Source organism: Zosterops lateralis (assembly GCF_965231275.1).
Source record: "Zosterops lateralis genome assembly, chromosome: 18".
Classification (NCBI taxonomy): Eukaryota; Metazoa; Chordata; class Aves; order Passeriformes; family Zosteropidae; genus Zosterops; species Zosterops lateralis.
Window position 1 is genome coordinate 1,666,943 of NC_139778.1, and position 27,767 is coordinate 1,694,709.

Consider the following 27,767-nt stretch of genomic DNA (forward strand, 5'->3'; position numbering starts at 1 on the left):
GCACGGGCCGCACACCGGGTCGCTCAGCGCAGTTTATTGTCGCACGGGCACCCGCAGCCGCCGTGGCAGCGCCCAAGCCCCGCCGCCGCCGCCCCCGCCCCCGGAGCGGCGCCCAGCAGCGGGCGGGGGGCGGCGGGGCGGGGCGGGGGAGAGGGGGAGCAGCCGAGGGAGTGCGGACCCCGCTGGGTGGGAGGACCCGCGGCTTCCACCCAAGCCCGGCCCCGCGCTGCCCTGGATCCTCGCAGAGCCCACCACGCCGGGGGTCCATCCAGCAGCCGGACCCCCCATGCACCCGCCCGGGCCGCTGAGCAGAGCTCCCCCCGCAGCCCTTTGTAAGGCCTCCTCCATGGCCCCTGACAGGGGGATTCCCTCCTGCCCGTGGAGCCCCGGCTCATGCTGGCCGCCCCCAGCCGGCCCCACAGCCCCCGCGCGGGCCCAGCAGGGGAAGGGTCCCTGTGGCCCATCAAACACGGGGGCTCATGCGGGCTGCCCCCCACAGCGGGCACGGGGAGGGGGCCGGGTCAGGGCACCCTCCCCTGCAGCTCAGCAAACCCCCGAGTCTCGCTGGAAGGAAAGATCAAGGGGATTGTAACAGCTGGGGAGGGGGTCAAAGTCCACATGTCCAGAGGGTTCAGAGGAAGGGGTTGAGCCCCCCGGGCGCAGACGGCGGGGCCGGGGGGCCGCTCAGCGGCAGTAGAGGCTGTGGCAAGGTGCTGGGGAGTTCGGGGAAGGCGCCGGCCTGCGGGAAGGCACTGGCGGAGGCGGGGAGGGCGGCGGTGGCGGCGGGGACGCTGCTGAGGGGCAGCGGCAGGGACGCGCTGTAGGTCATGGAGTTGGCGGGGTGGCCGGCGGGCAGGCCGGGCACTGGCGAGCTGGTCCTCATCTGGTTCAGCGTCGGCTTTGGCTGCTCCGAGAGGCTGAAGGGGTTAGTGGGGGACGGCGTGCTCAGACCTGGGGAGGAGATGGGACATGTCAGCACAGCCAGGCCACCCCCAGCCCTTCCCATCCTCCTCCTCCTTCTCTCCTGCCCAGCCCAGGGGAGGCCCTGGCCGGCAGCCCCACAACAAGCACCTACCCGAGAGAAAGGGGTTGCGGGTCTTGGCGGCCGGAGTAGGGGCGACCAGGGAGTCCAGGTTGACCAGGGAGGAGGCGGCGGGGCCAAGGAAGGCCTCAGGGGTTTTACAGTCCTTCCTCTCCTTGCCAGATTCAGGCAGGGAGTCAGCCAGGTTGGCAAGGTCAAAGCTCTTTGCCCCATCCTGCCTGGTGCTGGGGAACAGGTCGCCAAAGGGGTCAGGCTCTGGGATGGAAGGAGGAGAGATGAGACACATGAGCCAGCTGGGAGACACCAGGGGTGACAGCATCCTCCCTTGTCACTGCACAGGGTGGCTGACAACACGTCTCACCCCAGGTCACAGTGGGGCTGAGCCTGCAGTATGGCCTGCCCAAGTATCCCCCAGGCCACCACGGGAGACAGCAGACATGGCTACATGAAGAGACTTGAGCTGCTCCCTCAGCTGTGGGGCAGACCGAGGCCACAGCACATGCCCGTGGAAACAAGCTTTGGCCATGCCAGCAAGCAGCTACACACACCCTGGGCAGCCCCAGAACTGCCTCCCTGCCCCAGGCAGGGCCAGGTCACCGTCCCACCTGCCCACTCCCAGCTCTTACCCACAGGGCTGCTGGACTTGGCCGAGGAGGGCGGCTGCGAGGGCTCCTGCTCCGGCGGCTCGGGCGGCTTTGCAAACGGATCAAAAGCGTTCCCCCCTGGAGCTGGGGGGAAGAGGGGACACTCAAGGAGGGGAGCAAGCAGGGAGGTGGGAGGCAGGAGATGGCAGGGCAGGAGAGAGGCAGGGGTGGCTGCCTGCAAGGAGACAGAGAAGAGGGGGTACAGTGCAGGACGTGGGGTTGGGGGTCAGGGATGTGCACTGGGGAAGGCTTAGATGAGCTAGATCATGGGATCATTGCAGACCAAGACACCCCTACTGCTTGCAGCCGTCACCCCACATCAAGTAGGTCCCTTTCCCAGCCCCAGCAGGGACAGGTGGAGGGGGCAGGTCTGCAGGAATGCTTTAGCAACCAGCACTGGCCCCTAGACCAGGTTGGGCAACCATCACCAGGGCCCAAAACTGGGAGCAACACATGCAGGACCTGCACAGGGCTGAAAGAAACACCAAGGAGGAACTGGGAGTGCACTGAACTTTGAAACACAGGCTGCTGTTACACTGTTTCCCCATCTGCAACGTGGCAGCTGCAACCAGCAACAGTCCTGTCTGGTCCTGGCAGGGTGTACAGGTGTCATTTGGGTTTTGCAAATAAGTATCACTAATGGGACACAGCATCACCCCGCTGCTGGAGAGGTGTGGGGCTGCCACCCACTCCCATGGGATGGCTCTATTGACTGCTGTGTAAATAAATCAGCCTATTCTGTACAAAGTCTAAAAAGTTCCTTGAAGTCTTCAGGATGCTGAGGGGTGAGCAGAGGTCCTGCTGAGGGTCAGGAGGGTGGGGACTTGGTTGAAGGAGGAAGGGAGGAGAACCCAGAGATGCCCACTTGCAGGAGGATAGTGATGGTCAAGGCTGTCCTCAATCCTCAGCAAAGCCAAAAGGTCCTTTGAGCCTCTTACCAGGGGTCGGAGGCTGCTCGGGCACAGCAGCCCAAGGGTCAGGAGCTGGTGTAGAGCCGGAGCCCTGGGGGGCTGGGGGGGATGCTGTTCCCCAGGGGTCTGCAGGAGGGAAGCCAGAAGACATGGGTGCCTTCCCCCAGGGGTCAGAGGCTGCAGTGGTGCTGGGGGGAAAGTCCCAGGGCCCAGCAGAGGTTTGCTGGGATGAGGTGCTGGCCTGGGAGAGGGGTTCCCCACCAGGGTCTGGGACTGGCACCCAGGGATCCGCTGCACCGGTCCAGGCGGAGGCCGCCAACTCCACTTTGGGTTTCATATCTGGAAAAAAAGGGAAACTGTGGGAGAAGAGAACAATGCAGAGTACAGAGGAATGCTGGGTGGTGGGGATGTGGTCAGGGGACCATGGCTTCCAGCAGTACCACCTGGGAGTATAATGGAGCAGGCAGCAGAGGGAGAAGAAGGGAGAGGCCCTCATTGTTGAGCTCCTGGGGACTGGGGAGGAACGGAGGCAAGGGACAACTTTCTGCCACTGTCCCATATTTTGGCAGCCTGCAAGTTGCTCTCACCTGGCATATCCCATGGGTCAGCAGACGTGTGGCTGGAGGGGGCTGGCGCCGGCCCGAATATATCTGCCAGCTCCAGAATAGAGGACTGCAGACAGAAAGGGAATAAAAGGGAATAAAGAGGTGAGAGGAGCCTGGCAGACCTGCAGGATCATCCCTGTGTGGCCACCCAGCCTCCAGTGCTGTACCTGGCTTTTCTTCATCTTATCTTCTTGCTCTTCATCCCTGCCTGGGGCAGCCTCCTCCACGGGTCTCTGCTGCAGGGAGTTCTCCCCCTGCCAAGTCCTCACTTCCTGTGGGGACAAGGGATGGGGCCTGTGAGCTCAGCAACCCTGAAGCCAGCACCTTCTCCAGGAGACACACCCAGCACAGGAGCTGCCACCCAAAAAGTCCCAGCAGACAGCTGAGCAGACAGCTCCTCCAGGGCCGAGCCCCCCAGGAGAGCACTCAGCAGACAGCCTGGAGCAGCGAAAGCAAAGCGGGCACCAGAGCAAGGTGATGTCTCAGGCTCTGGTGCCACAGAGAGAAGACCAAGTGCAAGGAGAGCAGAGCGCCAGGACTGCAGGACACAGGTACCTTCTCGTGCTCCTCTTTGCTCAGCGCGAGCGCGAGCTGCAATTGCCTTTCTTCGTCTGTACTGGAAAGTGGAGGAAGTGGCTTCTGGCAACAGAGGAAATTGGGTGACATTTCATCTCGCCCTCAGCTCACAGGACTGCTTGGAGGTTGTCCTTCTCCTTGCTACCACCATTCCTGTGGCCCCTTGCCTGCCTGCTCAGCATCTGTGCCCATCCAGAGCTGGCCTTGCCTGCAGACCCCCAGCCCAGTGTCCCTGTGCTCTCTAACCAGCTCCTGCTCAGACCCCTGCAGCCCCCACCCAGCTCCTTCCCTGATCCCATCACCAGCCACCAGATTAAGGCTGGGATGACCCTAAATTAGGCAGTCAGCATCTCCCTTGGGAGGTTTCTGAAGACCCTGATGCAGCCAGTAAAGGAGAGGGGATGAGTTAGGCATCCCCTTGCCCTGGCATTCTGCTGAGGAAGAGGGTTTGACGCTGACCAGCCTCAGTTTGGGATTCCTGCCAGCCCCACACCTAGACCTGAGTAAACTTTGGGGAGAGGCTGTCCCTGTACCACCATGGTAGCCCTGATCACTGCCCCAGGACACTTTTCCAGCAGTGTGGGGACTCATGGGGGCTAGGAATGGGTGCCCTGGTGGGTGTGTGTGTGTGTTGACACCCACACATGTGCACTGACACCCACACATGTGCACATGCATGTGCAGCCCAGATGGACTTCAACAAACAGGCAATACTTTCCAGAGAGTGTTTCTGCAGTGCTCATTGGAGCAGTATGAGAAGGCTATAAATACTCCCATTCCAGGACAAAAATAGGGATATACACTCTGCTCTGCCTCCAAAAGAGCTTCCATCGGGCAGGCAAGACTGGCAGCAACAAGCACCATCTCCAGAGCACATCCCCTGCCCTAGCAGGACTGAGCTCATGGTGCTGGGTGCCAGCTCCAGGGGATGCCCCCCAGTCCGGCCATGCAGCTCCTTGGTTCCCATGTCCCTCTGTTTTTGTGTACTGGCTGTACCCACAGGCTCGTGCACACCGTGCCAGCTGGTTGCCAGTGAGCAAATAATCCATCCTTGGTGGAAAAGGGGCCAGCAGATAGGAGAGGGGACAGCCTGAGGTGGCTTCACACTGGGCACAAGAGCTCACTTGCTCAATTCCTCCTGGGGCTGTTTCCCAGTGCTCCTTCTGGCCCAGTTTGAAAGCATCAGACAGTGGGATGGAGCACCTGCTTGCAGTGAGCCCCCTGCCCCAGGGGTGCTGCTGGCCCTGCATCCACACAAACCACTGGGCAAGGCTTTGTCTCCTAAAACCTCTGTGGGTAGGCAAGAGAAATGGAGGAGCTTAGACCAAAAGTCCTCAGCAGAAGAGGGCAGCCAGGTTGGGGGGTGGGGGTTGGGGCAAATCCAGAAGACACCCCCAAGTTCACCCTGGGGTTTGGGAGGTTGGACAGATCCCAGCCTGGTGCTCTCCTCTCTGAGAACAGGGAGCAGGGTAGCCCATGCCTCCATCTGCCTGCTGGCAATTTTGATGCCAGACAAAATCTGGCGAGCAGCCTGGTGCAGTTACAGGTATATGCACCAGCCTCAGGCAGCCCCCAAAATCCTGTCTCTTCTGAGGGAACTGTCCCACTGTGTTCACAGATAAGGCAAGGTACAGGGAGATGCCTCGCACCCCGGGACAGGCAGGGCCACTTTACCTTCTCTGCCTCCTCCCGACTCATGGCCAGTGCCAGCTGCAGCTGCAGTTCCTCCTCTCCTGTTGTCTGGGGCCGTGCTTGCTCCAGGTCAGAGGCAAACCGTGGGGATGAGGATGATGCTGGGAGATAAAAAAGGAAAAGGAGTGGCATTAGGACTGAGGTATTTTCGGCAGCATGTCAGCAGTTTCCAGGCCTCTGTCCCAATGCCCAGCCTCCCCAGGAGATGTAGCCAGACATAAGAGCTCCCTACCTCAAACAAGCCATGTGTTTGAGCCTGGAGGCACCACCAGCTGCCACTGCTGCTGGGGTCCACCACTGGCCCAGCCAAATCTCTGCCCTGTGGTGCAGGATGGGCTTCACCACCACCATCTCAAAAGATGCAGAGGAATGACGGGCACCAAGCAGGTGCAAACCACATGCAACGCCTTCCTCCCCCGAGTGACCCTGAGCCATCCTCCAGTAACACTCACAGTTGAATGAGGAGGGTGAGCCCCGTGCCCGGCTGTAATCTTCACCATAGGGCGACGCCCGGCGGCCGTAGGTGACCTGGTGGCTGCCACTGCCCATCCCCTCCAGGGCCATGCGCTCCTTGGTCTGCAGCGCGTGTGCCCGTTCCTGCTTCAGCCGCTCCTCGTCCTTCAGCAGAGCCATCACCTGCTTCACCTTCTCCCGGATGTTGATGCCCTGGTCCTTGCCGTCACGGTCCACGTACTGGAAGTCCTTCAGCGTCTGGATGGTGTAGAGGTTCTCCCGGCACTGGTGGGTCACCTTCTCGGAGCCGGTTTTGATGAGGTAGTCCAGGAGGGTGAGGGCTTTGTAGACGTGACGCCAGTTCTTGCCGCTGTCGTTCAGCCGCCGCCAGATCATGCCCATGACCTCGGCGAAAGCCACCGTGTTGAAGGTGAGGTCGGCGATCTCCGACATCAGGGAGCTGGGAGGTCCCCAGGGATCATTGGAGGTGGCCTCCCGCACCTTGATCTCCGCCTCTGAGTAGTTGTGCACGATGTTCTTCACCTGCCGGCGCAGCGCTGAGGTCGTCATGGCTGTGTCGTGCTGGAGACCTGCTGGTGGCAGGTGGGAATGGTGGGGAAGGGATGAGTGAGCACGGCCGCAGCCTCACCAGCACCTGCAGCAGGGAACAGTGACACTGAGACCTCAGCATCACCCCAGCCACCAAGACACATCCCCAGAGCCCTCGGTTGGCACCAGGGACACTTGTCAAAGGTGGGACCATCACAGGGACATCAGGTGCACGTTGCCAGGCTGCCACGGCTCACAAACTTGGACACACAGGATGCTCAAAGGGAAAAGAAATCTCATGGCAAGCGATGCCCAGCACTGCAGAGCCACCACAAGTTTTGACTCTGGATTCAGCAACATTTGGAGATTCTACCCTGCATTCTGCTTCTAAAATAACCATCTGAAAATGGCAGCTCCCTCCTCCAGATCCTGTCTGCCTCAGCTCAGCTGTCCTGGCAAAGCTGATTTCAGACCCTCCCAGCCCTTGTGCAGCCAGGAGTTCCCCTGTACCCCCAGATGCACTACCTGCACACAGCCCTGCTTGTCCCAGTTGTCAGCCCAAGGCTGTCAGTGCTGTCAAGGCTGCATCGTGCAAACCCAAAACCTCGTCATGAGTCAGAGCCTATCGCGACTCACTAGTGCTGGCAGCTGCTCAGGCAGGTTTTCCCAGCAAATTCGGTAATTTTGCTCCTGCAAGAGGCTGGCGAATTCAGGGTGCTAACAGCCAGTGCCAAGTTAGCCAGGATGGATAATGCAATGCCTCTCTCACCAAAACCCCAAGCTGTCTGAGCCTCCTCTGGGCCTAGATGCAGAGCTGCAGGGTTTGGCATGGCTGGGAGCTGCTCTGGTACCTCCCCACAGGCAATGTCTGTCCTTGGGATGCACTGCACTGACACAGGTGCAATGATGTGGGGCAGTCTGGACCTGTCTTCACATGAGCACAGTCACAGCGCTGTGCCCTGCTCCATGCCGGTCCTAAATCCTCACCTTCTCCCTGCATGGTGAGAAAACACTGTTCACCTTTGTTTTGTCAGAGGCCCAAACTGAGGGAGAGGCAGAGGCTGCCTGGAGCTGCCTTGTCCTGGGCAGGGCTGCACCACAGGACTGGGGAGCTGAGACAAAACTCACTGGTAATTTTTCCTCCATCCAAGATAACACGTGCGAGCAGAGGAGTATCTCCCCCACACAGCAGTCTGCACACAGCAGTTATCAGTGTCCATCCCATCACCCTCCTGGGGTGCCGGTACCTCCCTGGACTGCAGCTGCAGAGGGCACCACATCCAGCCCTCTCCCAGCTCAGGACACCACTCCATCCCCCCAGAGCTGTGCCAGGCCGTGCTGATGTGCCCACAAGCTGTGCACGGCGCCCACCACGCTCCCACACAACCCGTGCGACCAGTCCAGCACCTCCTGCTCCTGTGGGCCAGCAGCCAGGCACCCCACAGCTCTGCCAGCAACATCTCCCGTGAGTCAGAGAGGAGCCTGGCACTGATGAAGTTTCTCCTGAGACCTTCCCTGCACACGGTTCCCTTTCGCAATGCAGCCCGGCCTTTGGACAGCCCACGGCACAGAGGCCAGGCCACGGCCCGCCTGGCACCGAAACACCTCCGGGACACCAAAGTCCTCCATGCTCTGCTTTCCACCAACACCCAACAAGGTGGAGATAAAGGCAGGTTTTCCAAAGGTGCCACCAGCCTGGAAAGCACCGGCAAACACACCGAGGAGGAGGCAGGATGGTTCTTTCCGCCTCCAATAGGTTTCCCAGCTGGACAAACCCCAGGTGCAGTGGCTGGCTCCCGGCATTGCTCATGCTGGCCAGAAACCTGAGCCCAGCTGGACTTTGCCCGCCCTGAGATGGCCTGGGAAGTGTGAATGGAAAGAGATGGGAAGCACGGGCTCGGGGAGGGATGAGAGGAACGTAATCAGGGCTGGAGCTGCCAGTGGGGTTAAGAGCTGTGGGTTTATCAAACACAATTATCATCCCCCCCCTCCCTGGAATATAAAGGCGGTGAAACAGAAGCCGTGTGGGAGATAAGGCGGCAGCACCCAGCAGCTCATATGGAATTACTGCAGTGACCTTGACCGAGAGGTGGCCAGGTGGGAGAAGGACACGGCTGCGGGGCCAGGTCCCCATCGCCTCCCCGGGGGCTGCGGGGGGGGCGAGGGGGCGAGGGGAACGGCCCGGGGGGGAGCGGGAGGGATGGGGGGGCTGGGGGAGTGGGGGGATTAGAGCTCCATCCTTAATCAGGTGCAGGGCTGAGAGGAGCAGTGACCGCCATGGGGGGAGCAGCAGGGAACGGCTCCCGCTCCCGCTCCCGCCCGGCCCGGGAGGCGTCACAGCACCGAGCCGCCCGCCGGGACCCGCCATCCCCCGGTGCTCCGGCGTCCAGAACCTTCCCCCCGCCCCCCACCGAGCGCCTCCCGGAGCGGGGCCCGCAGCCCCGGTTACCTGCGCGGTGCCGCCGCCGGTGAGCGCGGGCTGGAGGCGGCCGCAGCCGCCCGGGCGCTCCTGCTGCGCGCCGCCGAGTTGCCGGGCAGGCTGGGCAGGTCCCGGCGGCAGGTCCCGGTTTAACCCCTTGGGGGCTGCCCGGGCACCGCCAGAGGCGCTGGGGCCCCCCCGGAGCGGTGCGGAGCGGCGCAGGGCGGTGCGGTACCGGAGCGGCCGCGGGGGATGCGGCGCCGAGCCCCTGCCCCGCCGCATGCGGGAGGCGGGGATGCTGTAAATGCTCAGTCACTGCCCCTTCTCTGGCAGCCAGCCAGGCGCTGCTCGCTGCTGCCTGCGCGCCTGTATTCCCTTTTTTTTTTTTTTTTTTTTTTTTTTTTTATTCCCTCCTCCACCCCATTATTTTTAGACAGAAATCCACGTCCCCGGGCGCGGAAGAAGAAGCTCCGAGGCATGTCGACCTCCCTCCCCACCACGCTGCTCCCTCTCTGCTACCCAAGGCCACGCTCGAAATTTGGATTCCTTTTTTTTTTTTTTTTTTTTTTAAGGATCTAAATTTGGAGAGGGTTCTTCCCCTGCTCTGAACAGCTCCTGGCTGGGGGGAGAGAGGGAGGCATCAGATGACATGACAAAATAAGTCATGTCTCTCGATCATCTCAATGCCACCCCCTCTCTCCCGGCCTCTGCTTTCCATTTTAATCACTGACAGCCCTTCAGCTATTATGGATGCATAGAATCTTTTTAATATCGCTGACATTTTTCATGATGGAAGGCACCTCAGGGGTGCTGAGGCATTCTGGGGTGGGAGGGGGGTCATGCCTTCCACGAAGGGCAGAGCTGAGACCCACCTTCCCCCAGGGTCCTGCTTTGGGTCTGGGGGAGCCCTTGTGCCTCTGGGGGCTTTGCAGATCTCAGCAGCCTGACCTGACATCCCCAACAAGCTCAGGCTGAAAGCTTTTTCAGCCTGAGCTTGTTGGGGATGTCAGGTCAGGCTGCTGAGATCTGCAAAGCCTAGTCCCAGTTCCAACTGCAGTGTGGGAAAAGAGCATCTCCAGCATCCAAACGCTCTGCAGGGATGTCTTTCTGCAGCCCAAAAACATCCCAGCCCGGGGAGTGGCAGGCGTTCTCCATGGCAGCCCAAGCTCCAAGCTTTCCTCTTCTTCCATTCCCAATGCTCCTGCTTCACAGAGTCAGATGGTGAGGCAGACAACTTGCCTTTCTCCAGGCAGTATTTTTTTATAAGCAAAGTGAACCTCTCCATGGGGAAAAAAACCCCAGGAGGTGTTTTTGGAGCTGTACAAATGTGGGGGTTCTTTTCTGGGAGGCCCAAACCCACACATTTTAGATACAGGACCCAGGAAACCACTGCTTGCCCTCAGTAGAGCCTGACTGCTCACCCAGACCCCCTCTGCCACTGAGAAACCTCTGGAAATGCTGTCACCTTCTGCTTGCACCATTTTCCTGCAATCCCCCCTCTTCCCATCCTCTCTGGTGGTGATGGTGTCTTCAGGCCCCACTCACATGGGGGGTGGGGTTTGGAAATGCAACTCCCAAGGCCAGGAAGGTCGGTCAACTTGGTTATTTAGCAAACACAAGACAAATTATTAACACTAATGCAAATAATACCCACGTTTGGGAGAGGAGAAGGAATAATTTCCTTGCCTGGCTGCAAGGACTCAGCCCTACAGGGTCCTGCAGAGCTGACAGCCCTGAAGGGTTCTGTGCCAAGGACAGAGCCCACACCTTACACTGCTCCTGTAAATAAGAGGTATATGTTTCTAAAGCTGCTCCGTGGAAGCCAGCTCTAATTCCACTGCAGTTCTTGTCCTGTTACTTCCACAAATCAATGCAAAAGGGTAAAAAAAAAAAGCAGCTGGTTCACAAAAAGCTGCAGCAGCCAGACAGCAGAGTATCACAGTTGTTGGCCCAGCACATCCCTTCCTGCGTGCTGCTTGTACCTTGTCCCCTGAGGACACTCTTGTCTGAAGCTGGAAGAAGCCCTGGCAATATTTATGACAAACAAAAAAAAAAAAAGACAAGAAATTAGACTATTCACTATTAGACTATAGATTATTAGGTTTTGTTCTCCTTTGCAGAACTCATATGGCACCCACCTGCCCTCTGCCACCAGACTTCTCCCTCAGAAGGGAAGATGCCAGCACAGGACATTCTTCCATTGTACATGACTGATGTAAAACTTTCATCTACTGGTGTTGTATTAACAGATTTTCCTGTGGGTAGATGAACACATGGAGCCTGGTTTCAATAGGCTGGACTGAAGACATGGATCCATGGAGACGTGGATTGGCTTTGCCATCCTTTAAGGTAAAGCTACCAAAGGAAAGGATTCCTGCCTCTCAGATAATCACGTTGCCTCTAGAACGTGCAGACTCCCTCTCTCCTAGAAACAGATGGCTTGAGCAGTTTGAGCTGGGCAGATTCACAAGCTGATAATCATCTCCAGGAAGGCAGGAGCTATTGTCAGAGCCTGTGAGACACACCCCAACTTCAGGCCTTTTTCCTCCTAATTCTCAAAATGTTGCTGAAATTCTCACTCCAGGAATGCTGAGCAGAGACATTCCCTTTGTGGGTCTGTGCCCGCTAAGCCAGAGGAGGCTCCTGCTGCTACAGAAGCCAAAATGTTTCCCCACACCCCACAAAGAGCAAACATCTCAAAAGATGAGGAGCCTCACCTGGCCAATGAAAAAAACAAGCTGTGCTTTGCCATGGTACTGCTGGGAGCCAAGGGGAGGAACAGATCCTCTCCCCAGGGACAGCACAGGAGTTAAAATGAGAAAACAGAAGACACCAATTCAACAGGAGGAGCAATCATTTCACACTACATGTGCAGCTCCAAGTGGTGCCAGCCCAGGGACAGGGGCACATGCCCAAGGGACACACCTGGAGCCACTGAGCTCATGGCTGAGTGACACTCAGCATGGACAGGCCTCTGCTGCCTGAGAGCTCCAGTGAGGTGACCATCCCAAATTAATGATCCACACTGACAGCATTGCTCTGCAGGGCCAAAGCCTTCCTAGGGAATGCTGTCCAGCTGCTTTAGCAGGAAGGTGGCACTTACTGACACCAGGCTAAGACAGACCCCACACAGAGCTCACTCTGCCTTGGAACTTGCTCCAAGTAAAGTCCAATGTGCCACACTCAGGCCTGGGACTCCTCCACAAAAAGCCCCATTCCAGCAGTGATGCACACAGATGGGGAATGGTGATGAGCCCAGACACACAGGCAGATGGACAGACAGGAGGGGTGGCTCTAACATGAGGCCTTACCACAAGTTTTATAGCACAAATTTCACTCATTTAAGAGTGATTAGTCTTGGAAGGAAGCATGTAACACCTGGCTCAGAATGGGACATGGATATGTGGAGCTCAATGGAAAGAGATGGCAAGATCAGCACAAGAAGGAAATCCCTGAGTGCAAAACCTGTCAGGGTGGCACACCCATTGAAAGTGTTTTTACTGGGATCCAGAATGCCTCAGAAAAGCCTCCTGTTCACAAGTCCCAAGGGGAGACTGGACAAGCTGTCAAAAATATGATTAAAAAAACAGGATGGATTTGTCCACCTTCCTGGTACCAGTATTCATAAGTACAAGAACACCCTGCTCACTCACCTGCTAGCCAAGCACAATCAAGACACAAAGAACACACCTCATGTTAACTGGCACTTTTAATTCTCCTTTAGCAGAAATACCAGTATTTTCCAGTCTTAACATTTTCTGAAGTGGTGATACTTCTTGCCTTGTCTCTTCTTGGCAAGCATCAGCTGTAGCAGTAACAGATGATCTAGCAATAGTCTCACATCACAGTGTGTCAGAAGAGAGGCAGCCCAGTATTTGTAATCACTGAGTCACTTCAGAAAGAACTCTCCACTCCATCAGTGTAAATATGGTTATTTATTTATTTATTTATTTTAAAGCAAGCCTATTTCTACATACAAAGGGCTTCACTCCACTTCAGAGCATGTTACTGCTTTAGATCCTCAAATAAAGACACCATTTCACTCACCATTGAATCCAGCAGCCCGTAAACCTACAGAAATTCAGAGAAGACAGTTGCAGTGAAAACACATGAAGAAATCCTGAGGCTGAGACTGACAGAGATGGTTTCTGAGGTACATTTTCATATGGGCACACACACAACCACACAGAAGTGGCAGCCTGCTGCTAACAGAGCTCTAGTAATAACTTCCTTGGCTATGAAGTGTGTTTAACATTATCTGAGGTACAATTAATTCAGCTGATCCCTCCAGAGTCTGCAAGCAATGCTAAAGACATCCCAGATACGAGTCCCGCATGTGGCTGTGTGATGGCTGGATTTCTGCTAACAGATTCGAGGCTGAAACAAATTAATTTGGATTTCACACTTACCTGGCTGCAGCACAAGGGACTTTTATGTCTGCCAGTTTTCTGAGTTTAACAAAATGCTTGCCTCTCCCCCTGAGCCTCAGTGTGGCTTACAAGAAGAAAACCAAGACAATGATACAAGCTTTCATCAGACTCACTTCAATGTAGAGCTTTTCCCTGTAGTTTCCAAGTGAAATGTCCACCTCCTCCTGAGCAGGTTCTGCCCCATCTGCAGCTGCAGCTTCCTCTTTCCCCTTTTGCTCCTCATCTCCTGCTTTGACAGACTCTGCTTCTCCTTTCACGTCCTGCACTGAAGTGGAAGATACCTGCTTCTCATCTTTTGCTTTCAGCTTTCTGCTGCCTGAGAGATCCTAAGCAGGGACAGACCAAGGAAAAAAGGGACACAGGTCAGGACACTGCTCACACTGCTTCAAGATGCATCTCCCAGCAGCAGCACCTCTTTCACTGGGCTGGAAATCAGCTCAAACTTGGGATACACAACCTCAGGATGGATCACACTGTGCCCAGCACTCAGGATTCATCAAGCATCACAACACCTACCACTTTCTCCTTCCCTGATGTCCCTCTACTTTTTTTGCCTTCTTTATCCTTTTTCTCTTCTTTCTTAGTAGCTTCCTTTCCTCCTTTTTTTGCTCCTTTCTTTACTTCCTCGACAAAAGAAAGGATTTAAATTAACCAAAAGCATCCACACATCCAAGAAGTCCAGCCCACTGCACTAGCACAGTGGGAATGTGTGATTTTTGTAGTATATTTTCCTCTTTTATTAATCTGAGAGGTACTGAACTGAAAAACAATACCTTGAAGAGTTTTTTGTTTAAATAAGGAATGAAGAGGTCTCATTGAGGCAGTGTTTGCTGGGTCAGTCTGTGTGAAAACCATGGCTAGATCTAGCTGAATTACAAGGCTTTTTTGTGGGGGTGTTTTTTTACTGATGCCAAACCACAGATCCCAATTAGTATTGTGACTGTCACACAATCTGCCAGTTTTTTCCTGATGCTTTTTCCTCAGGGAGACATGTTGAAATTGACATTTCAGTTCAAATTCATCACGTTTTTTTTATATTTCCAACAGCCCACAGAAAACAGCTGCTGTGCTAAAATCACCATTTACCTGTTTCCTCTGGAACACCTTCTGCATAGGGGTCCTCCTTCATCAAACCAAGCAGGGATCTGAGCCTCAGAGAGTGACTCACCAGGTCATCAATTGCTCCACGCCACAGCTGGAGGCTGAGAAAATGATTCAGGATCAGAAGGGAGACAATGCAGCAACTGCCACCTTGTTTGACCCTGTGCCCAGGAGTGAAGGCACCTTATAGCCAACAGCTGCCCTGTGCAACTAAACCAACAAAACAGCACCCACTGTCTAAATCTCTGTGCAGGGGGATGCTGAATTGCCTTCCTCGTGTTAGATCCCTCTGAGGTCTCAATGGTTTGCAAATCAACAGGCTCCCAGGAACCCATAAATATGACTGTGAAACTAGGTCTGCTCTCCAACGTGACACATGTTGGTAAATCAACCTGCTCTGTGCTTCCCAAGAAGAACCTGCATCCTTCTAATTTAGAAGCAACTCAAAGCTGTTAATTTGTTTACAGTCTGAAAGCCTGAGCAAATAACAGAGAGACTGTATGAGGGAGGAGACAGTTATCTGAGTAAAAGGATACAGAAAATACCCAAAGGTTTCATAAATACAGACTGGAATAATCTTGCCAGAAATAATCTTGTACACTCTCCAAAATTACATGCATTTAATCTAAACTTATCTCCAGAAAAAAAAAAAAAGGCATTTAGGTCCTAGACAGCTGCTACAATTAAGCTATAAAAAACCAGAGTGTAAAGATGACTTCTAGACCTTGTATAATTATGTGCACTCTGAATCACAACACTTGCAACAGAGCTGGCTGAGGCTCTTGATCACACAATGTTTTCACAAGCTTTTCCTTGCAAAGGTAACCCACCAGAGCGGATACAGAAGGTCTGACTGGGTTGGTCTCTGTTCAACACACAGCTCCAGAGCTGCCTTATTGAGCTGGGTCAGTGCCTCTTCCTGCTCCTCCTCCCCAGGGATTGACATTATAGCCTGTGAGAGAAAATACACAGGGGCCGTGGAGCACTTCTAAGTCTTTATTCCCAGTCCCTGAGCTCAGTGGAGCAGCCCATAGCTGTTTTCCTGGACACCAGTCTGAAAACAGGCTGCACTGGGCACTTAAACACCCAAATGGGGCTTCCTACACAGCCAGGATATGGCCAAGGTACCCAAGATCTGTGGAACAATCCCAGATTCTCCCACCAGACTGATACTAAACCCCTCTGCAACTTCAGGTGTGCTAGGAAACAAGGATTCTATCAAGCTAGAAGGCTCCCTAGTAAAGCTTAGTTATAAAAGTAACAGAGAGATTTCCAAGAGAGCACAACAGAAAAACCACTGACTGAATCCAAAGCACTCTTGCTTTCATCTAGGGAGGTCTGTACTTTATCCACAGCCTGTCATGAGTGCCCCCTTAGTTCTCTGATGAATAGGAAGGACTCTCCAAGGACAAGAGCCCTTGGGGGAGCCACAGGAGGCTGCAAGACCAGCCTTCCCTCCACGTTCAATCGTGGGATGACAGAAAGCTAAGGAGGGAAGAGCTTAAAATATCTATTATATTGTGTGGTTCTCTTTTCTTCTTCACACAAAGTCTCTCGGGAATCTCTTTACAAGAGCCCTGAGGGTGTGGTCAGCAGAACCAACACACACAGTAAATCTCTCAAATCTCCCAGTAAATCTCCCAGCACATTGGCAGCAGCCCTTTAGATGGGCTCACACTGGGGCAGGCTGGGCTGCTTGGAGGGGAATTGGCACATCACCAGCTTGTGGGAACAGAAGTGACCACCTGTTTAAAGTCCTCAATGGAAAGGTTCCATCCTGAAGGACCTGCTTCTTCCTCCTCAATGCTCTTTTCTCTTGGACACTCCTCCAATGTATACTTCCCCCATGGGAGCTCAGTGGTGCTGCCCTGGACAGAGGGAGGCTCTGAGGTGCTCTCCTGGTACTCCATGCCCTCTGCAGTGCTCCTCTGGTCCAAGGGCACTCCCTCCTCCAAGACTGAAGGCACAGTCAGGTGCTGTCTCCAAAGTTTATGCAGATGCTTTACCACTTGATGCTGATAATGCAACTGTGATAATGGGGAAAAAGTTAAACATGAAGGCTGCACCTCCCCTCTTCAAACCCAACCCTCAAAGCCTCCATGGCAGCTGAAGAACACCAGGGATGCAGCAGCCCCATGGGTCTGCCCTCCCCAACGATTTCAGTTGTGCAGTCCATCCAATAGCAAACATCACCTCGGGATTTTTCCTGTGGAACAGCTCTTCCTCTGTGACACAGGAATCCACAGGAGATGGGATGGGCTCGGGTGTCCGAATTTGGTCCAGAAGTTCATTCAAGCTCTCTTTCACTATAGCAGCACCTTCTCGAGCAGCCAGCTCACTCTAGGGCACCACAACAAGAACAACATGCCTGAGTCCCCATTCCATATGCAAATACACAAATTCAGTCCCACCTGTAACCACACTATTCATTAGACAGAGTTACAAGGACATGAACAACTGCAAAACCTGCTGAGCAGAGCAATACTTCCAACAGCTTTTCAAATAAACTCTACAAATCCTCCCCCGAAACTATACTTTTCAAAGCATAGTGTAATTTTCAATTTATACTTTAACTGCTACCATAGTGTACAGCAGTCAATCCCCTTCCCACTAAGTAACTAATGAAATTAATTACCAACAGAAATTTCATTCTTTAAAGGACCAGTGTGAACACTTTAGGAAACACAGTCACGTCTTTAGTAACAACATTACAAGAGACTGCAGAGTTCCTCATGTCATTTAACAAACCTGCTCGAGTCTGTGCATTCTGTAAATCTCACTCTCAGCAGTAATTCCACAACAATAAAAATACCACGTTGTCCACTTCCACCCTTATCCTCTATTTGCATATAAAGTTCAAAGCTCAGTTACCCAGCTACATGCTTGGTTACCTCCAGTTTCTCTCTGAAGTCAGCCAGTTTATCTTCATACACAGCAACTCCCCAAAGGGTCACCTGAATCAGAGCTCCTCCTAATAACAGAGGATGTGTCCTAAATTCCCAGGGCTCACTGAAAATGCCTGCTCTCTCTGACTTAAAAATAAAGGAGAACCTCCGAGTTTCTCCAGGCAAAATTACACCTGAAATAAGAGAGAAAATGCATTGGTCTGCAAGAAGCCACCTGGTTAACCTGACCCTTTTCCAACACCACCCCAAGTGTCCTTATCTCTCTAGGACACTCTTTCCCATAGTTCAGCTGCTTATCACACTTCAGCCACTTCATTCTCCTTCCAGATTTATTCTCAGTCCCTACGTTCCTGAACTGGTTTATTCCCATTGCACTCTCCTTCTACAGCAAGCTCAGTTTTCTCTCCAGGAGATTATGCCCCATTTGCCATCAGAAAATTATTCACTTCTCAATAGTTCACCCATGTACACTCAGGAGAAGCAACCTCCTTTCCCTTAAGTTCCAGGAGAGAGATCTGCCTTGCACAGCTCTTTAGGGGTGAGTCAGCTCTGACACCCAGGCTGGCTTCCTCAGGAGAAATCATCCAGCAGTGCTCTGCCATTAGTCAGACTCCACATCCCAGGTAACTCCCAAATTCCTGCTCTCTGCTTGAGGTACAAAGGTCTTGGAGACCAGCAGGTCTCATACCTGGCCTGGTATCAAAGTAAAAACAAGGCATCCTCCTCTCCCTGGTCTGTCTGAAGGGGATCTTCTGGGGCCGTCTCATCCAGTGGTACCAAATGGCAGCTTTTCCATCATTGATCACTGTCAGGAAGCTTTCAGCCTTCTCACAAGCCAGAGCCTCAAAGGTGATCCGGGCAGCAAGGCCAATCTCTTTCTACAAGGAAGAGGAAAAAAGATAACAATTTCTACTGTATCTGGCAGGATTTATCCTGCATGAAGTCACAGCTCAAATAAAGGGTTGAGCCTTGGTAGGAGAACTTGTAAAACAGGTCCAAAGAAGTGGCCATTATACAGAGGAAGCCTGGGAATCTGAACCTCACATCACAACTAGAGCCCTTCTGTTCCTACATCTCTCTGGAGCAAACACAGGGATACTCTATTATGTTCAGAATAAGTCCCCCATTCTGTGGCCTTGGAATGACACTTATTGTACAACAGTGACTTGGGAACTCAAATAGGCTTAGCTTGACTAAACAATTAAAATCTCACAATTACCCTGGAAGTAGTGACGCCCTTGATCCAACGAGCAGGCTGGCCACAGAAAACTAAAGATGGAACCTCTTCAGTTTCTGGAACCGCAACGAAGGAGTCACCTAAGGGGTCACTGCTAAAGAAAACAAAAGCCAGCATTTTCATGGAGTGAAATTCACTCCCAGAGAGGGGAGAAACAGGGATGATTTACAAGACCCTGTAATAAATAATCCCATTTAATGTTTTCTCACACAGTAATTTCTTTAGGGACAGAGCCCTGCAGATGTGGTGAACCCATCTAGCTACATGTCACTGTAAAAGAGAATAGGACAGTTAGAATATTAAAGAATGAGACCTGTCTGAAAAAGACAATCAAATGGAGGTAATTGAGAGTGGAATCCCACCCTGCCTGATGTAAGCTCTGAAGCCACACAGAGTAAAGACTGGAGGAAAAGCCTCAACAAAACTTTTCTCTGATTCTTGCTCCTTAGACACAAGGCCCCAAGGCACAAAGGCTCCTAAATCTGGTGATTATAAGAATATGCCTTTTCTTGTGTCCCAGGGGAGACTTGTTTCCATTCTGGAAAAGAACAGCTAAGGATATCCTCACAGACTGGGGTGCACACCCAAAATTCTTTATTTTGCCATAAAGTATGCCACAGAGTAAAACTTACAGGGTCTCAATCTCTTCAGAAATGGCAGTACGTTGAAAAGCCTTAGCTGAGACAGATGTGAAAGGCTGCCCTCTCCCAATCACCTCCAGTCCTTCCAGATCCTGGACAGACACAGAAATGACCAACTCACAGTTGCTCTTTTACATAGAAAAGACATTAAAACACCAGACAAATGCATCAACTCAGTCAAGTGAAGTGAAGCTGGGATATCTTGCTCCTACAATGGTTTTTAGAGGCATCCGAAGAATATTCAAGGACACGGGAAAGAACCAATTCTGAGATTCCCAAGAATCCTAGATGACTGCATCCCCCACTAGCAATGATGCATTAAAAAAATGTCCTTCACACGTTTCTCACCCTCAGAGACAGGTTTCAAACACAAGAAAGTGAGGTTTGTTCTGTTTGTAGGAGGAGGGGCCACCTGCCTTCAGGAGATTATTTCAGAGTGTGTCTTCCACATGGGTAAAGATCTCTTCGCTCTGCCCCATGGCACTAAATCAAAGTCCTGCACCAGTACTTGGCAGGTTTTTCTTTGCCTAGGTCCTGGCAGCTGCATGCTGCTGGTTTGGGGTCCTATTCTGAGGCTCCTAGACCGCTCCATGGAACACTCCATGGAACATTCAGTAGGTCAGACAACTCTTTCATAGGTGTGGCCCTTTGGAAATGTGGGAACTTCCAAGAAAAGCACTGTGGGACCAAGTTTTAGTTTCCTAATGCTTCTTTCAGATCCAACTGCTGGCAATTTTGTTACTCTACAGCACCTGACAAGAGACACAAATAATGTGCTTGTTCCTCTGGTCTTACCGGCTTATAAAAGCCCAGCTCCTCTAGGAGAGATTTTAGCTCCTGCCGTCGCTGTTTCAGGAAAAGACTCTTATCCCAGTTTAGGTGGCAAGGAATCCTCTTTGGAGACTTCAGACCTGTGGAAATACCCATAGAAGAGCTCACTCTCAACACACCCACATGCCTAATCAAATTTCATTCCCTGCCAAACTTTGGCCTTGTAATGTTTTAAAGAGGAGGCTCAACAGGAAAGCAGCTTCTCCTTCCACACTTGTACCTCATTTCTTCAGAATCACCTGTCTGCAGTGTTCCCTTACCTGTTTCCCTCTGGACAGTTTGGGGTTTTCCCACATGAGTGATTGGCTCTGGGTGCCCACATTCTGTACGGGTCAGGGTCAGAGTCAGCCCGGTGAGCTCATCCCCAATTTGCTCCGGAAGGTTCCAGAACTCTCCTCCCATTCGGTATCCCTAGGGTGGGAAACAAGGCTCCCACTGACACAGAGTTGTGCAGCAACCTGCTATTTTCACAGGCACTTGAAGCAAAAAAGAAGAGGTCTAACCTTGACTATATGAGCATTTAAAAAGTCTATGAATTATCTCTTTCTGCAGAGCAAGCCAAAATTTTTGTGAGGCTGCTGACAAAGACAAAGAACTTTCTTCTATCTTAGTGCATGTGAAAGTTGAATGATATTAAAATAAAGCCTCACACAAATGTGAATTCCTTGATAGTGCTATAAATGTGAAAAAAGGATTTCAAGATGGTACTCCCATAACCCTCCTGCCTTACCCATGCCTTTTTTTTCATGGCAATCACTAAAATCCAGGCCTGAAGCCAGCAGATCTTTCTGCCCCTGGAACAGCTATTGTGACAAGCTCCCATGCCACTTCCCAGGGCACAACAGTCTTTGGTGAGAATCATGAAATGCCACTTGCTCATGACCATTTTCCCCTGACTGGTATGGATAGCACAATTCAGGTTTTTATTTTTCATGTCCCTGAAAGCTCTGCTCAGACACTAAGCTAAAGGATTCAGAGTAGCTTTGATAAACATCTCCTGACAGCACTTCAGAGACCTACTTGGAACAGTGTCTGTGCTGTTTCGCAAGAGCAGCACAATCAGGACACACAGGAAGTGAGGCTCTCACCTTTCCAGGAAACAGGGCAGGGAGACTCCGGTCAATGAGGTCACGTTCTTCCTGGATTTGCCTGTAATCGTCCGACATGTTCATCAGCAACTCATTCTCTGGTTTGTGAAGAATTTCTATAAATAAAAAACATCACATTGTTGGTGCTGCACTTCCAGGCACACCCTTTGCCACGGTTATTGTTCATCTGTAACCCACTTAAACTGTTCCCTGCCACATCCACTGTCCTCTCCCCAGCCAGAGCCACCAGCTCACCTTCCCATCACATCCAGAGCCACCAGCATGAGCAGAGTGGGAGCTCTGGGAACAGGGAATCAGACTGCAATGGCAATAGGATTAACCCTGGTGGGCAATAACCACTGCAGTTTGGTGTGGGGACATCAAACTTCTCCACCTGCAAACAGAATTTCACAGAATGAGACCTCCTTAGCTTTTCTCACCTCCTAGGTGTTTCTCCTGCTTTTTCCTCATTGCCATATGATGCCTCCAGTTCTGGAAGGCTTTGTGCTCTGCTAGTTTGGCCTGATGTGCCTTTTCTTTCTCTCTTCCATGTTCCTCTTTTACAGCTGCTGCAGTAACATCTGGATGAGGAATCTTAATAGCATCTGCTAGCTGATGAGAAATTAAACATTAAATGAACCTCTCCATGAACACCAAAACAGGAATAGGAGAAGGGAGAAGAGAAGAATTCTTCAGATTGACAGCACTGTTACATTAGCAATTTGAGGGGAAGGAAACCTGGGCAGTAGGGACATACTCAGATACAATGGAAGTATTTATCTGAATAATGAGACTCCAGCAATGGCATTGCTGCAACACCAACTCTCCTCTGACACCACCAGCAGGGCACAGAGGGCAGAGGAAGCCTGTGTAATTGTTCCCTCCATGACCTGGTCCTGCATACAGGACTCCAAAACCTGCTGGTGCAGTTTCTCCAAAGGCAAGCCCTCCCCCAGAGTGTGACGAGGCTGGGAAAACCACACCTCAGGCCTGCCCTGCTCCTGATAGGTGCTGGAAAACATTGAAAGGTACTGTAGGCACCACACTCTACCTCTGGAAAAGTGCCACGCAGCAGCATTTTCCTAATTCTACAAACCAACCCGGGTGTTTCCTCTGGCCAAGGCTTCCTTCCTTAAATCCTGGAGACTTCCCAAAATGTGATGAGGGAGGATCTCTCCACAGCCATCTTCAAGATGCCTTGGTCCTACATCACACATATAAAAATACTCAACCCCAGGTCCAGGTCACTGAAGTTTGGCTTAGCAAAAACAAACCCCAGAGGTAAAATGTGAAGCTGAAGCCTACCAGGAAAAGTCAGTGGTCCCTTGGGTCGCCGGAGGGGAACAGGACGTGCTACGAGATGTGTCACCTCCTTGGGTCGGGATTTTCGGACCAGGTAATGCTTCTGGATTGGAATTGTCCCAGCATAAATGGGAAGGCGTGGAGCATGAAGCTTCAGGAAACAAAACAGTCACAGTGCAGTTAGGTACACACTGACTCACCTTTATTCCATCTGATCCTTTCAGGATACACACAGTAGTCATATCAGTACAGATCCTGTAAGGGTCCTGACAGACCTGGACAGGGACTTTTCACATGGACATTTAACAACAGGACAATGAAGGAATGGATTCAAAGTAGAAGAGTAGGTTTAGATTACATATTAGGAAAAGTTCTGCCTGGGAGGGTGGTGAGGCCCTGACACAGGGTGCCCAGAGAAGCTCTGGCTGCCCCATCCCCAGCAGTGTCCAAGGCCAGGCTGGATGAGGATTCAAACAACTTGGAATAGTGGAAGGTGTCCCTGCTCATGGCACAGGGGGTGGAAATAGATGAGTTCTAAGGTCCTTTCTAAGCCAAATCTTCTATGGTTCTTCTCCTACAAGACACCTTTCACAGCTGTGCAGATACCAACTCAGTTACTGCCTTATTCTGCTGGATCTTGGTTTATAATAGGGGCACAAAAGGACAGTTTTAAATCTCTTTCCTAAGAGATTTCTGCTGCTGTGTCACTCAAATGCTTCCACTCACACATGTGACCCGAGTTTCAGAAGGAAAGCCATGAGAGCTACTAAACAACTCACAGGTCTTATTAGATCAGAAAGTTGAAGATGTAATATTGAAGAAGCACATGACTTATCCTTCCATTTGGAAGGACTGTACAGGCACTTACAATCCTTTACTTTTAGCAACTGAATGTGATGAAGTGACATTTTATCATGATAAAAAGCCTGACAGATAATAGCATGAGAACTCAGCTGCAGCAAAGAGTTTTGGCTTAAGTAAATGGGCATCACCTTCTGTTAACCCCACAAAAGAAGAGTGTCAGTTAACACAGCTGTTTCTAGCAGTAAAAATACTCATACATACTTTCTTCAGGTCCTCCACCTTAATTTCAAGTGCCTGGATGTCCTCTCCGTCCAGAACATATGGAACAGCCTCAGGCTCTTCTGCAATTGTTGAATGGGACTGTCCCAAAGACTCTTCCTTCCTGCCTAAAAAACAGTTGAAGAGAATTCTTCAGTCTCCCAATGCTGGGTAATGATTTCCAGCTAAACTATGTTTTGGGATTATTTCTCTTTAAGGTTGCACAGAACAATTAAATTCAGCATCTCTTGCAATTGAAAAAAATCAACCTCTGAGAAGCTGCAAAGACCAAAGTCGGTCAAGTGGGAGTGAACTGTCTCACACTTTATTCTAGATGAGAGACAACGGGTAAAGATGAATGCAAATAAAATACAGATCCCTGCAGGTGGAACAACACGTTGTTGAGAATTTTCCAGCTCCAGCTGCAGGTGCAAGCACACGGATCCCCTGCGCTGACCCAGCAGGACTCGGGTAACAAACACCGAATTTCAGGAGCTGCTCAGGGGCAGAACAGCCCTGAAATACCAAACCCGGGCAGGGCCGGGCCAGGCCGAGCTCAGGGGATCCCACGCGGGGCTGTTCTCCCTTAACCTGCACGTCCCTCCCACTGGAACCTGCTCCTTTTTAAAAAAAATTTACAATAATGACAGGAGGTCACTGGATGGGGAAGGGGCTGGTTCCGGCCGCTTCAACCGCGGCCCCGCCGAGGCCTCAGGCCCGGCCCAGCCCGGCCGCGCAGCCGCGCCCTGCTCCGCTCCGTACCAGGGGGACTCCGGGCCCCGGACCAGCTCCCCCGCCGCGACGCCATGTCCCTGTCCTGTCCCCGTCCCTGTCCCGGCCCCGCCTCACGTCGCGACAGGTCGCGATAGAGCGCGCGGGCCCCGCGGGACAGCGCCCCCTGCCGGGCCCCCGCGGGACCGCTCATGCCGTGCGCATGCGCCGCCTGCCGGCCCACATGGGGCTGCGACACCACCGCGGGCAAGGGGACACAGCGACACAGCGGGACATCGGGACACTGAGGACATTGGGACTCCAGGATACCCGGACACCGGCGACACGGGACACTAGGCGACTAGAAACACCAGGGCGCCGGGACACCGCCCCTCAGGACACCGCGATACAGGGGCCTGGCCTGCAGTGACACCTCCCCCCGGCCGGCGCCGCTGCCCCAGAGCCCTCAGCCAGCACACACTGCTCTGGTGGTTTATTATCCTTTGTGGCCGCTCACAGCCCCCGCGTCCCCAGCAGAGGCGTCCCTCGGTGGGCGCCGGGCAGCGCCCAGCACCCGCTGCAGCTGCCACAGCAGGTCGGGCAGCAGCGAGTCCAGCACGGCCAGGCCGGCCCAGGTGCACCGCAGGCCGCTGGGGAAGAGGAGCTGGTGAGCCCCGGTGGCCCAGGCACAGCCCCCGGCCCTGCCCGCAGCTCCCCGGGGCTCACCCGCTGTCCAGGACAAGCCAGCCCTCCTGCTGCAGTGCCCGAGCCTCCCCCGGCTCCCCGAACGCGGCCTGCAGGCTGAGCTGTGGGGAGAAGCGCCCCCAGCGCTGTGCCCAGAGAGAGAGGGGTGTCAGTGATGGGAAATCAGCACCCAGTACCCAAAGGGGCTGCAGGAGAGCAAGAGAGGGGCTTTGGAGAAGGGAATGGAGTGTCAGGAAAAGGGAGGAATGGATGGAAATGGCAGATTTGGATTAGATATTGGAAATAAATTCTCCTGAGGGTGAGAGTGGTGAGGCCCTGACACAGGTTGCCCAGAGAAGCTGTGGATGTTCCATCCCTGAAAATGTTCAAAGCCAGATTAGTCAGGGCTCAGAGCAACTTGGTCCAGTGGAAGGGAAAGGTGTCCCTGCTTATGGTAGGAGGTGGAACAAGATGGGTTTTAAGGCCACCCAATCCAAACCATTCTGTGATAAGCACTGGGTCAGTGTGAGGTGTCCCCACAGGCAGCTCCTCACCTCATGTGTAATCCCTTCATCTGTGCGCAGTCCCAGGGTGAGCACCTCCTCCAGCCTGTGGGGACACAGAGAGCTCTGGGGCAGCACAGCAGGGAGAGGGGGCATGGGGAGGGATCCCAGTACTTACTGCTCCAGCAGGCTCAGCACCACCCGACTCCTGGTGCCGTGTCCCCGGCTCTGCACCTCCCGCATCCAGGCCACAGGCTCCAGGGTCTGGACACGGGCCTCCCGGGTACAGCCACCCTCACCCCGCAGCACGAAGCGTCCGTGTGCTCCTGCAGCAGCCAGGGACAGGGACAGGGACAGCTCATGGGCCACATGGCCACACACTCCCCCCACCGGCCCCCCATCACCCCCTTACCTGGCCCCACACCGATGTACTGGTCAGCCCGCCAGTATGAGAGGTTGTGGGTGCTGAGGGCGCCCTGTGGGAGAGCCCTGGGGTGAGGGAGGGGCTGAGCCTGCTGTGGGACCAGCATGACATGGGGGGTCACAGCATTGGGGGGCATCCCACCTTCTGTGCAAAATTGGAGACTTCATAGTGGCGGAAGCCGGCGGCCACCAGCTCAGTGCGGGCAGTCTGGTACATGTCAGCCAGCAGATCCTGGGAGGGGGCGGGCAGGGCTCCCCCCCGGACCTGTGCTGCCAGCGCCGTGCCCCGCTCCAGCGTCAGCTGGTACAGGGAGATGTGGTGGTCACAGAGCCTCAGGGCTGCCTCCAGCCGCTGGGCCCAGGCATCCCGGCTCTGTCCCGGCAGCCCAAACAGGAGGTCGATGGAGGTTCGGCCAGGGAAGAGCCCCCGCGCTGCTTCCACAGCCTTCCGTGCCTCTGCCGCCGTGTGCTCCCGGCCCAGCAGCCTCAGCTCGGCGTCATCCAGCGACTGCGGAGGGAGCGCGGTGACAGCGGGGTCAGCGCCCTGCGGGGGCTGCGGCGGGGAGAGCCCCTCTCACCTGGACGCCGATGGACAGGCGGTTCACCCCGGCTGCCCTGAAGCCGGCAAGGCGCGATGTACTGGTGGAGCTGGGGTTGGCCTCCAGCGTGACCTCGGCACCAGCAGGAAGGTGGGCAGCCCCCGCCACGGCCTCCAGCACTGCCGCAACCGTGCCGGGGCTGGCCAGGCTGGGGGTGCCCCCGCCGAAGAAGACGGAGGTGACGCTGTAGGGCAGAGGGTGCGATGCTGCAGGTGGAACAGAAGGGCCCAGCCCTCCCCACGAGCCCACCCCGCACACCCACCTGTGCACCTGGCTGAGGCGGAGCAGGGTCTGTGCCTCTCGCACCAGGCAGGAGCGCAGGGCCGCCTCGTCCGCCGCCGGCACCACGTACGTGTTGAAGTTGCAGTAGGAGCAGCGCTTGCGGCAGTAGGGCCACTGCGGGCACGGGCCGTGTGGGTACAGCCGTGCCCTCAGTGAGGGGAACAGCCCCAGCCCAGCGCATGGACCCCAGGGCCCCCCACCTGCCCCACAGGTGTGACCCTTCGTGTGCACGGCTCAGGGACCCCTCAGCTCAGGCTTAGCCCCGTGACATGTGCAAGGCTGGGCTCTTCCCACCGTGAGCAAACTGTGGGATCCCACACGCACCCCACGGGTGTGCGAGCCCCAGGGAGCCGCTTTCACCTTCCACCTGCGCCAGCCCCGTGGCCCTCGAGGTGTACACGCCCCAGGCCCCAGGTGTGTCCCCAGGTGTGTCCTCAGGTGTGTCCTCAGGTGTGCCAGCCCGTGACTCCCCGTGCACCCACACCCACCCACGCACACACACACATATATACATACATACACACGCACATACACACGCACACGTGCACGCGCGCGCACACACACACACGTGCACACAGACACACACGCACACACGTGTCCTCCGTCCCTGCTCACGTGCACACACACACATATACACACACACATATATACATACACACGCACACACGTGTCCCCCGTCCCTGCTCACGTGCACGTAGAGCGCGGCCGTGCCCGGGACCGGCTCCGGGGCCGCTCCCACGGCAGGACCCGCTCCCGGTGCTGGTCCCCGGCCGCCCCCGCCGGGCAGAGCCGCGGCCACCGCCACCAGGCTCCGGGGCCATCCCCGCGCCGCCGCCATGGGAGAGGGAGAGGGAGAGGGAGAGGGAGAGGGAGCGTCAGCGGGGCCGGGCCGGGGAGGGGCGTCCGGGGGAGGGACCGGAGCAGAGCCCTTCGCTCCCCACGGGCTGTGCGGGGCACGCTCGCTGTGAATGGTGGAGGTGTTGAAGCATTGATTTAGAAGAATTAAAGACTTTAGTCAAAATAGATAGTGCTGAGATAACGTAGCGAGGACTTCCCTTTTTGTTAACAGAAGCCAG

At 54.2% G+C, this 27,767-nt stretch overlaps 3 protein-coding genes and 1 long non-coding RNA gene across 7 annotated transcripts; 1 reads left to right on the top strand and 3 right to left on the bottom strand.

Annotated features, from left to right (window-relative positions):
- Nucleotides 1-175: 175 nt before the first annotated feature.
- On the bottom strand, nt 176-11,113 carry EPN3 (epsin 3). 2 transcript variants are annotated; one of them, XM_083874561.1, is made up of 10 exons: nt 11,030-11,113; nt 5,923-6,578; nt 5,453-5,571; nt 3,758-3,841; nt 3,370-3,474; nt 3,185-3,269; nt 2,625-2,936; nt 1,669-1,770; nt 1,076-1,297; nt 176-951 (listed from the first exon to the last, which is right to left on the bottom strand). In XM_083874561.1, the coding sequence occupies exons 2-10, from the start codon at nt 6,491-6,493 to the stop codon at nt 632-634; spliced, it is 1,920 nt and encodes a 639-aa protein (XP_083730687.1). In that variant the 5' UTR covers nt 6,494-6,578; nt 11,030-11,113; the 3' UTR covers nt 176-631. The 2 variants fall into 2 exon arrangements, with proteins under 2 accessions (XP_083730687.1, XP_083730688.1); XM_083874562.1 differs by lacking the exon at nt 11,030-11,113 and adding an exon at nt 8,922-8,958.
- On the top strand, nt 7,892-15,213 carry LOC310916769. Its single transcript, XR_014591351.1, has 3 exons — nt 7,892-8,569; nt 11,141-11,240; nt 14,369-15,213. It is a non-coding gene; the product is annotated as an uncharacterized lncRNA (long non-coding RNA).
- MYCBPAP (MYCBP associated protein) lies at nt 12,303-24,346 on the bottom strand. Of its 3 annotated transcripts, XM_083874559.1 has the most exons (19): nt 24,252-24,346; nt 23,493-23,617; nt 22,431-22,578; nt 22,226-22,329; nt 21,566-21,737; nt 21,126-21,241; nt 20,298-20,448; nt 20,002-20,117; nt 19,198-19,298; nt 18,548-18,659; nt 18,017-18,206; nt 17,314-17,501; nt 16,616-16,762; nt 16,168-16,449; nt 15,253-15,374; nt 14,408-14,523; nt 13,838-13,941; nt 13,435-13,647; nt 12,303-12,962 (listed from the first exon to the last, which is right to left on the bottom strand). In XM_083874559.1, the coding sequence occupies exons 1-19, from the start codon at nt 24,295-24,297 to the stop codon at nt 12,897-12,899; spliced, it is 2,619 nt and encodes an 872-aa protein (XP_083730685.1). In that variant the 5' UTR covers nt 24,298-24,346; the 3' UTR covers nt 12,303-12,896. The 3 variants fall into 3 exon arrangements, 2 of the variants coding, with proteins under 2 accessions (XP_083730685.1, XP_083730686.1); XR_014591350.1 differs by lacking the exon at nt 12,303-12,962 and having other exon boundaries at nt 13,534-13,647; nt 13,838-13,936; XM_083874560.1 differs by lacking the exons at nt 12,303-12,962; nt 13,435-13,647 and having other exon boundaries at nt 13,802-13,936.
- Nucleotides 24,347-24,696: 350 nt separating this feature from the next.
- RSAD1 (radical S-adenosyl methionine domain containing 1) lies at nt 24,697-27,529 on the bottom strand (the record flags this gene model as incomplete). Its single annotated transcript, XM_083874705.1, has 9 exons — nt 24,697-24,850; nt 24,927-25,030; nt 25,439-25,493; nt 25,566-25,713; nt 25,800-25,863; nt 25,953-26,318; nt 26,389-26,593; nt 26,672-26,805; nt 27,380-27,529. 9 exons carry the CDS (start codon nt 27,527-27,529, stop codon nt 24,697-24,699), a joined length of 1,380 nt encoding a protein of 459 aa, XP_083730831.1.
- Nucleotides 27,530-27,767: the final 238 nt, after the last annotated feature.

What these genes read in the sequence shown, in the direction of transcription:
- MYCBPAP (XM_083874559.1), bottom strand. Translation starts at nt 24,297, where the DNA reads ATGGCGTCGCGGCGGGGGAGCTGGTCCGGGGCCCGGAGTCCCCCTG. An exon ending in CGGGGCCCGGAGTCCCCCTG is followed by an intron (nt 23,618 to 24,251) that starts GTACGGAGCGGA and finishes ACTGTTTTTTAG; the next exon opens with GCAGGAAGGAAGAGTCTTTG. An exon ending in CTGCCCTGTTTCCTGGAAAG is followed by an intron (nt 20,449 to 21,125) that starts GTGAGAGCCTCA and finishes TTCCCACCCTAG; the next exon opens with GGATACCGAATGGGAGGAGA.
- EPN3 (XM_083874561.1), bottom strand. Translation starts at nt 6,493, where the DNA reads ATGACGACCTCAGCGCTGCGCCGGCAGGTGAAGAACATCGTGCACAAC. An exon ending in CTCACCCTCCTCATTCAACT is followed by an intron (nt 5,572 to 5,922) that starts GTGAGTGTTACT and finishes TTTATCTCCCAG; the next exon opens with CATCATCCTCATCCCCACGG. An exon ending in CCGCAACCCCTTTCTCTCGG is followed by an intron (nt 952 to 1,075) that starts GTAGGTGCTTGT and finishes TCTCCTCCCCAG; the next exon opens with GTCTGAGCACGCCGTCCCCC.